Source organism: Hoplias malabaricus, chromosome Y, assembly GCF_029633855.1.
Source record: "Hoplias malabaricus isolate fHopMal1 chromosome Y, fHopMal1.hap1, whole genome shotgun sequence".
NCBI lineage: Eukaryota > Metazoa > Chordata > Actinopteri > Characiformes > Erythrinidae > Hoplias > Hoplias malabaricus.
This window is the reverse complement of record NC_089820.1, coordinates 15,768,726-15,778,291: the sequence shown is the minus strand read 5'-3', so window position 1 is coordinate 15,778,291 and position 9,566 is coordinate 15,768,726. Positions and strand designations below refer to the sequence as shown.

At 38.1% G+C, this 9,566-nt stretch overlaps 2 protein-coding genes across 3 annotated transcripts; one reads left to right on the top strand and one right to left on the bottom strand.

The window, feature by feature from the left end:
• Window positions 1-1,130: 1,130 nt before the first annotated feature.
• LOC136679649 (inactive phospholipid phosphatase 7-like) lies at window positions 1,131-4,163 on the bottom strand. 2 transcript variants are annotated; one of them, XM_066658294.1, is made up of 2 exons: window positions 3,710-4,163; window positions 1,131-1,520 (listed from the first exon to the last, which is right to left on the bottom strand). In XM_066658294.1, the coding sequence occupies exons 1-2, from the start codon at window positions 4,161-4,163 to the stop codon at window positions 1,132-1,134; spliced, it is 843 nt and encodes a 280-aa protein (XP_066514391.1). In that variant the 3' UTR covers window position 1,131. The 2 variants fall into 2 exon arrangements, with proteins under 2 accessions (XP_066514391.1, XP_066514390.1); XM_066658293.1 differs by having other exon boundaries at window positions 1,131-1,579; window positions 3,715-4,163.
• Window positions 4,164-5,877: 1,714 nt separating this feature from the next.
• On the top strand, window positions 5,878-8,617 carry LOC136679562 (protein FAM78A-like). Its single transcript, XM_066658169.1, has 2 exons — window positions 5,878-6,146; window positions 7,284-8,617. Exons 1-2 carry the CDS (start codon window positions 5,887-5,889, stop codon window positions 7,819-7,821), a joined length of 798 nt encoding a protein of 265 aa, XP_066514266.1. The 5' UTR covers window positions 5,878-5,886; the 3' UTR covers window positions 7,822-8,617.
• Window positions 8,618-9,566: the final 949 nt, after the last annotated feature.

The following is a 9,566-nucleotide window of genomic DNA, read 5'->3' as shown; positions in this document are numbered from 1 at the left end:
GCTTACAGATAATGAATGAATGAATGAATATCCATTAAATAAAAATAAGATGATGCTTCTTTCTGTAGTATTTCAGACATTTGCGTGGGCCTCCTGAAGCAAGGTCATTTGTACAGCATATATGCATTTTGCTAGTAAGGACTAGGCTCGTAATGGCTGACAGGGAGAGGTGAACTCAGATATATTTGTGGGTGGCTTCAGAATGTGTAGAAAGCCAAACCCAACGTTGGATAGGTGAAAACAAGAAAAATGGTGGAGATGGGATGGAGGTGGAGCAAGTTTGTCTGACATGGAAATGATGTGAGTTCACAGGATATATATAAGGAAACTTCAGTTCCTGGATTAGTATTGATATCTGTGGGGTATTTATTTTTCTTAGACAAAGGGTATTCAATTTCAAAATATTTTAATATGTTACTGTTACAAATATCCCTGAGCAATGTTCACTCACTCATAGCGGTTTAATGCAAATCAAATCAGTCTACCTACTGTACTCTGTACATGTTACATGGACTTTTTTTGGCTTTAAACACTGTGCAGTAGTAAAATACACTGCATAGGCTTTGCTTCTAAGGGTGGCTTTGAAATCTAAGAGTATTAATTCTGTTTTTCTCCTTTGGAGGATTTATTGTTTTTGTAGCCACATACACACAAATAAGGTCAGGAACTGATTTCGGTTATTTGTTCTGGATCACAAGTGCCACTCCTTTAAAGCTCCAGATCCACAAACACAGTTCCCTTAAAGCTCCATCACTGCTATGTACTTCAATGTTGGGGACTTTACACCCCATTGTTGATGTTTGGCACAGGCCCTGAGGAGTTTATGTGCATGTGTAGATGCTTTTGAGCAATAGAATAAATTTTAATGACTAAAATGTAATAGAGCAAAAAGTAGATTCCTTTACCTACTTATATACTTAAGTAAAAATATTAGCACAAAAAAACTTGGGAAAGTACAAATCCGTCAGAATAATACTATGTGAAAGCATGTATACTTAAGTTAATGTAACTAGTTACCAACCACCTTTCCCTAAGACTTTAGTTTCTCTCAGAATATGTGCTCATGCTTTCCACTCCACAGTGAGCAGAGAGGTTTCGATTCTTGTTTAGAAGTTCTAGAGGCTGCAGTGATCAATAAAAGGGGCTCCAGTTGAGCGTGCTGATGGAGATGAGAGTCTGACAAGTGCTGGATGGCAACCATACCATCTCCACCAGGGTGTAATGGAGAAATCCCAGAGCGAAGCCACATCCCACGTCTGAAAGGTGGTGTCGTCCCAGCAGGACACGAGACATGCCCACCAGCACAGCCCACAGAACCAGCAGGATTCGCAGAGGGACCGCCAGCACCAAGTGGGCCAGTAGGAACTTGGCCACCATTACTGCCCGGCTGGCATGAGCTGCAGGGAACGAGTACACATCCATGGCGATGTAGTCCAGGAAACTAGGTGACATCTCATAGGGGCCTTTGCGCTTGACCAACTTCTGTATCCCTGCCACTGTCATAATATCCAATAAGAGAGCTGCAAGTAGAAGAGGCTTTGTTAGTTTGTGGATATAATCAGATGTGGGATATGACAGCCTATGTTTATCAACATTTTATTAACTTAAAAGGCTTATATAATGAAAAAAGCGTTTAATATAGCATGCAAAAACACAAAAATCTTCATTTTTGGAATGTCATAAAAAATGTAAAAAGAAAACATAAACAAAAACATATAATATACATATAACCACCTTTTCAGCCCACAGTAGCTCCTTGGGTTCACCGAAGTGTTTCTGCTTTCACTGCCCAGAATATGGGTCAGCCAATCAGAACAGAGGTATTTCCAGTCTTAAAGGCACAGTTAAAGACCCATCCTGTTTAATTCTTATGGTAAAAAGAGGCTGAAGAATGAATTATGGGTGTATTTGTTAAAAGAGCCAAATGTAAGTAAAAATAACAACATAAATATATAATAATAATAATAACAACAACAACAACAACAATAACTTTTAGATAAAACCCATTGAATTCCTCCTGCATTCACTTAGCCACTGACCTACAAAACTGACAGCATCCTCCTCACCCAATAAGAACATTTATCCAAAATGATTGCCATTTTATCACAGTCTAATCCTACACAAAGACGTGCTTACTCCAGGGGAGTGATGATGATTTCCAGCTTTGCTTATTTACCAGCTGTTCTAATAAAATGATTCACTGACCATCCTTAATATGTATTTTTTAAAAGATCCTAATGAGTAGTGGACATATTTTCTAAGCAAGTTGTGATTATGTCTCTGCATATCACTACAACCTGTCAGTACCAACTGCATATTGGGTCAGAGCATATTTTATCTTGTCTATCTGGATTTAGCCAATTGCTGTTATTAATGCTAAACAAAAATCATTCTGTATTAATCATAGTTTGTTAACATTTATTGTTGTTATTTGTTTCTTTTGGAATGGGGATTCTGGGACTTGTGTTATATGTAATAACAAAATGAAATATACAATTATATATGGCACAATTTGAAAACTGAATGCTATCATAATAAAACTGTAAAAAAACTGAATCATAATAATTTTTGTGAAATAACACCCACACAAATCCTATTTTATATCATTTGTGCATTAAAGACCTGAAGATTTTTCATCTCACGTAGAAATTCAACAGAATCTTGTGAAGTGATTCAAAACTGGACAACTGAATTTTCTACTAAACCTAAACTTGGTGTATTTTGACTTAACACTTGGTCTTAAATGAAAAATGACTGTAAAATGTGTTGTTTTCCAGTATTATATTCAGCAAATACATTGATTTTTTTGCACAAATATCTGCTTTAATTTTGTCCCTGTAGGTGGTGTGCTAAATCACCAAAAGAAGTTAAACCTAAACTTCTGAAAAGGATTGTACTTTCAGCTCTCCAGACATTTTTGCAGACATAAGACATACTGATTGAATACATTTTTGTTCTGAGAGACGATATATTGTACACTTTTACAGGTACATGTATCTTTAATCACATGCTGAACTTGCTCTTTCAATGTAGAATTAAAACTGGATTAGGTCATTTTGTCGAAAGCAGTTTTGTATATAAATAACCAGAAAATAAAAATAAACAAACAAAAAAAACAATCCAACCCCCTGCGTCTCCTTCCAAAGCCAGGCACACATGAAGGCCCACTGCCTGAATACAGCTGGAGGAGACCCTGAGAGAAATCCCTCTGGAGAGGACATGGATTTCTGTCTTTTATGTCTTTGTTTAGCGGTGCAAGCTCTTGTGGGTGTTTATGTAAGTTTCTCTGCTTTATTTTGTGCAGTTAGCTAGCTGTTTGTGTAAAATTAAAGATGCCTCATGTGCAAATCAAGACTGTATTGAGCATGTGGACAGGTTGTGAAGTACAGACAAGCAGGTAGAGGTACAGGCCTGCAGCTGCCACAGGTAATTTTATTATTATTATCGTTATGATTATAATTATTATAACACATTTTGATTTACAGATTGCTATCAGGATGGAAAAAATATTTTTTAAAACGCACAGACAATAAATCACATACTTCAGCTTTAACCCTCAACTTAAACTTGATCAAAATACACAATCTTGGGTGAAAAAGACATATGTTACATGCATCTGGGATGGCCCACAATCCAATAATAATAAAAATAATAATAATAATAATAATAATAATAATAATAAAACATTGTTAAAAAATATATAACCCACCTAACAGCAAGTTGACGAGCACCTCCTGCCCCGCGAGCGTGTTGCTCCTCGTGAGGCACACGATGGTACCGAAGATCCACGGGATGCCGTGACCGGTCAGCGCCAGTAAATTGACCACCGCGCGCATGCTGCCCCAGGACGAGGTGGTGCGCGCGCAAACGCCGAGCCTTTTGGACAGACTGATGTCGATGGCGAGCAGCGAGTTGATGGCGATGCCTTTGAAGGACGGGTTGAGCTGCATGCAGTCCTCCTCCGGGAACTCTTTGCGCTCTCTGCAGTTCTCCGCCGCGTCCTGCTGCGCCTCGCCGCCCTGCACCTGCCCCTGGCCTTTGTACGACGGCCTGCGCGTGCTCGATCGAGTCTCCGTAGCTCGCACTGGCTGGTGGTGAAGGGACATGAACTCGGGCCTGTTCAGGACGTTTCTCGCCCTGGATCGACTTTGGCTCGTGGGCATGTTTGATCTCTGAAAGCGCGTCCGGAACCGAACTGAAATCCACAGTCCCTTGTGCTTTTGTCTGTGCGCGCGCCTGCGATAAGCGCTCCACTATTCCAATTCCCAGTTCACTGTTGTAACTCGTGCAAGTTCTATTCCAGTTCCAGGCTATAAATAGACACAGGCAGACAACTGGCTTCAAGAAAAGACTGTTTCAGCCTACGCTATTGCTCCAACACAACTTTTAAATTAGGTATTATTAATCCCGAGGTACACTTATCCTACTGCCTACTGCTGGAATATAAAGTCAGTAAACATATGCACTGGAATAAATAAATAAATAAATAAATAAATAAATAAGAACTTATGAAATATATCAGCTCGATTAAAAAAATGAATAACTCATTCTGCTTTGTTTCAATTTATAAGCCAATTTGTGAAAGCGTTTTATTTTACCCTTCTGAAACTTGCTGAAATGGATTCGCATCAGATTTTTGATAATCACTGTGCACTGTTAAAAATAGCACTCTATATTTTGTAATCCAGTAAGAATCAACAACAAGTAAACTGAATCCCCATTCTGAAAAACAATATCATATATATAAATATATAGAGATGTACAGATCCCTAACGGTGACACGCTGCCAAAACTAACCAATTAGTAGAATCGAAATAATACGTTTTCAGAACAGTAGACTAGAAATGAATCAATATGCTGTGGGTGCCATATTAAATCGTACTCCCGCTTTATTAAGTAATTCTCACCCGTCTGTTGACGTTGGTGGCCAGTTGGGCAAATCCAGAAGCTCGCGTCGTCTCAGAACTACAATCCCAGGATGCAACAGTGTCTCAGGAGGGGAAGTCTAATTCTAAGCCGCTTGGAGAGGAAAAAATAAAACCGAGCAGCTGAAGTATTGCATTACGCGCCTTTAATAGGAGCAGCGCGAGCCAAAGCACCACGACCTGCGACTAAAATCCCTCAGACATGTCGAGAGAGGAGGAGAAATTCCAGTCAGCCTCACGACAGAAACTGTCCCCTTCTCTTGTCTCAGAGGGTACCGCGGAGATTTGGAGCTTGGAGTAAAGTGAATGAATGTGAGATTTTATCCTCGCGGGTTTATTTATTTATTTATTTATTTTTGGAGAACAGGAACCCAGTGTCTTGTGTGCGTTCGCGGGTCTGATTTTTGTGCTGCTGGTATTTGTGTGATTGGTCGTTATGTTTTACCACTGGACCATGTGCAACAGGTGCCATTTGGATATTTGTAAGCATTACTTTTACTGTTTACAACATGCACATATGAGCTGACACTGCCTTTTTGCTTTAGTTGTCTTGTGGTAGCTTATTGGTAAAGCATGTACATTCATGGCAATATATTTATATTAGAAATGCATATTTGGTGTTGTAGTTTTGCTTTATTTCAATAGTTACTAGAAGCTTACTATTGCCAGTATGTATTATAAATAATGATAGAATTCATTAAACTGCTACACGTTAGTACTGAAGTGTGAAAAGTTGCAGTTGACTTTCTTTCATAGTCAGTACTCACTGAAGTGTAGCCTACCTCATAAACACCTTTAAACCTATATTGCTCTAAATTAGTTCTCTTGGTCCTGGTATATACACCTGTCACATTTAGTCATTCATATGGCACACAGTTTCTGAAACCTATCATTTGTTATGGTATGAATCTTGCCTCATTTTGAAGACTGATGGGTGCTAATAGTGTTGATCACCACCACCATGGGCTGCATACAGAGTGTGCGACCAAAAGCAAACTTCTATGAAAATTTCACAGTTCTGGAACTAAACACCTCAATAGACTCTAACCCCACTGTGATCGATGAGTCCTCCAGTGTGGTACTGCGGTACCGCACCCCCTACTTCAGAGCCACCGCTCAGGTGCAGGTTCCCCCAGTGGTCCGCAAAGAGATCTGGACAATAGGTTGGATCCAGGCTTGCAACCAAATGGATTTCTTTAATTACTATGGCGAGGACGGAATGTAAGTATGAGATGTCCCTGATCAAACTAGATTTATTTTGGACGGTACAATGTTGGAATCATGAAATAACTTATTCCTTATATGCAGCATTGGGCAAAAGTCAGAGACCATCCTTTATTTATTTATTTTTGGAACAAATGTGCAGGGAATTGTCCCCCACATCTTTTTTGGGTGGTCTTCCAGGGCAGGGGTTGCATGTTAGGTTTAGGCCTGTCACAATAATTACATGAAAATGTATAGTACAATATATGGTCATTGCTGTTTAAAGGGCTGTAACTGCATAATTATATAATTATACTATCATTTTACCAGCATTAAATGGCCATGGCATTAAATGACAATAATATTTTTATTATTTATGGGACAATATATCATCCACAAAAATGGCTATTGTGAAAAGCGTAGTTAGTTTTCCATTTTCTCCATATGTGCTGGTTAATTAATGAAATGCTGCAAGTCTTTCTTTTTGACAGTGCTCTCTAGTGGGATCTCATTCAGTGTATAGCTTCAAGGGACTTTCACAAGACTCCTCAGGATGTTAGTGATGTTTATGCTCCAATTTCCTTGGATTGTTTCCTTAATGGCGCAGAAGTTGAGCACACCCCAAGTAGAACAAAAAAAACTACATCAGTGCTAGCATCGGTGCTGAAGGAAATATCCCTGTTTGTGTTGGAGCCAAACATGCTCATTCATCTTTTCCTTGATTATCAGATTGGCTTTCACAATAGATGACCTTTGTCCAAGTAGTCCAGCTCTTACATTTATGCAAAGAGCGTTTGTGATTTAAGAGTAAGCATTTATTATATGTTTACAGTTATCATCTATGATTATAGAAATATTTAGCCATCCCTGGTCAAATGAAATGTTACATTATCTTATATGTTTAACTAAACAAATAAATCAAAAATGCATGCAGGAAAATGTCATCTATATGTTCTCTGTAGAGTATATGTACATAAAAAAAAACACAAGCCGTTCAATTGATTGCTTTTACGAAGTGTGGTTATTACAGACATTAACTACTTCATAATGCAATGGAAGCAGAAATCAAAATGTCAGAACAGTAGTTCTCAAGGGTTTTTTTTGGAGGGCCCACTTAGTGACCTGAGTCACTGAGTCACTGCTTTGTCTCTGTAGATCGAGCTGGGAACTTCCTGAGCTGAGAGATGGGCGCATCCAGGCCATCAGTGACTCAGATGGTGTGAACTACCCATGGTATGGCTGCACCACTGAGATGTACACCATTGTGGGGCCTACAAAGAAGAACACTACCCTCACAGTCAGCATGAATGACAACTTCAGCCCCAGTGTGACTTGGAGTGTCCCCACAGGGACAACCAGTAGCCCCCCATTGCTCAGCTCCATCCAGAGGGATCAGCGCTTCACCACTTGGCTGGTGGCCATGAATGAGGCCACAGCCGAGATGGTGCTGCTCCGGACTCTCCGCTGGAGGATGAGGCTTGCCATCAAAGTGGACCCAGAGAAGCCTCTTGGTCAGAGAGCCCATCTCCTGGAGCCCCTTACTCAGGAACAGCCGGAAATCCTCTCCAAAAATGAACCCATCCCAGAAAATGCCTTGGTCAAACCCAATGCCAATGATGCTCAGGTGCTAATCTGGAGGCCTAGAAAAGGGGAGCCTATTGTGGTCATCCCACCTAAGCACTCACCTAGCTAGCCAAGAAAACTGTAGAGAGAAGAATGTGAGACTTGAATTTTTTAGGTAGCAGTCATTTAGGCCTGAACAAAGCCCTTAAAATACACTGTAAGTGCAAAGGTTATGTTTTACATACTTTTCTGGAACAGCCTTTCAGTGTCACAGTGTTTAACTGAGCTGGTATAAAGTCTGACAGAAGCATTTAAACCTTAAACATCTGGATTAACCTGTAAATGGTTAGCCATTAAACAATATTCCTGTTGATTATCTGAAAAGAATATGTGCAGCAAAAACAAATATTGTGGCCTTAGATATACCTCATTATGTGCTGATATTTAGCTTTTTAATGATAGAATTTTTCTGAGATGTTCTTAGCATGTGACACTGAACACCAGAGGATAGAAGGAGTAATATTTTTTATAAATGTTTTTTCACTTTACTCAGTAGGGTTACAATATAGGAATGTTTTTTTAGTGACGATTGGCCTCATTTTTAAAGCTGCTGTTTTTTTATTTTATTTATATGTGTGTGGTGATTTGTAGTATGTCTATTTTGGTGAGCATCTCACAAAATGTGCTCAGGTTTCTACTGAAGATTATTTTTGGAATCACTGCAGATTTGCAAGAACACACACACACACACACACATTTCAGGTACTAAGCAATGAGTGAAATGGTAGTGTGCTGCCAATAACCAAGAGTTTTATTTTTCCATAAAATTCACCCAGAATTCTTTTCTTTGTTCATTACCCTGTTTATAAATTTGAATCAATATAATACACTAACATTGACATGTTTTTATTCTCCGGTCTGTTTGAAGTCACCATATTTATATATTAATGTATAAAATTACTGTAGTATGTTACCCATAATCTACAGCAATCAAACATTTTTTTTGTCATTACATTGTAGATGATGGACAGAAACGCTCAATGATATCTTAATAATAATTAAAATGGTATAATAATAATTCTGTGAAATTATTTTTAATCAGAAATTAGATATTACTAATTGTTGCCAAGTCTAGTGTGTGTTTCTGACTGCAGCCAATGATTCTGGATAGGATTCAAACCACCACAGCATGATGAATATAAAGCAGTTATGGAAAGGAATAAATTAATAAAAACAATTACTATAAACAGTAATTACTGTTTGTCTTCTAATAACATTTATTATTTTGTCATGTTGTTTTATGTTTTGTTTGTTTTTGGTGCCTGTTTTATAATATTTAAATGTAGTTATTTATTGAATAAAACTATTCAAAATCTAATCTGTATTTGTATCATTTCTAAATATGGTTTCAATCAATATATTTATATAAAATATAAGTTGATGCATATTCAGTTCAAGAAATAAGAAATATTAACTAAACTTTTACAGCACAGTTGAACAGATATTCTTCATTTTGAAAAATAAACATCTTTAATGGTCTAATTTGGACATACTGTTCTAGGAAACTGTGAGGAATTTATTGTAAGTATTGACCATTTATGAGTGGAGGTTCTTCAACATTTAAGATTATATGCTTTTAAGAAAAATGCTTTAGAAAGTTCTTTAGGGATCCAAAAGTTCTCCTATGACATAATGAAAAAGAACACTACTGGGCATCTTTATTCTGGACAAACCCAAAACTTTGGAAGTATTATTAAATTTTGACACCATTGAAATATAAAGTTTTTAAGCTAACTGAAGATGATGAGTGGTTTGTATGTGAATCCTCTAATGGTGATGGTCATAGGATATGATGGGGACTGAGTGACCTGATTC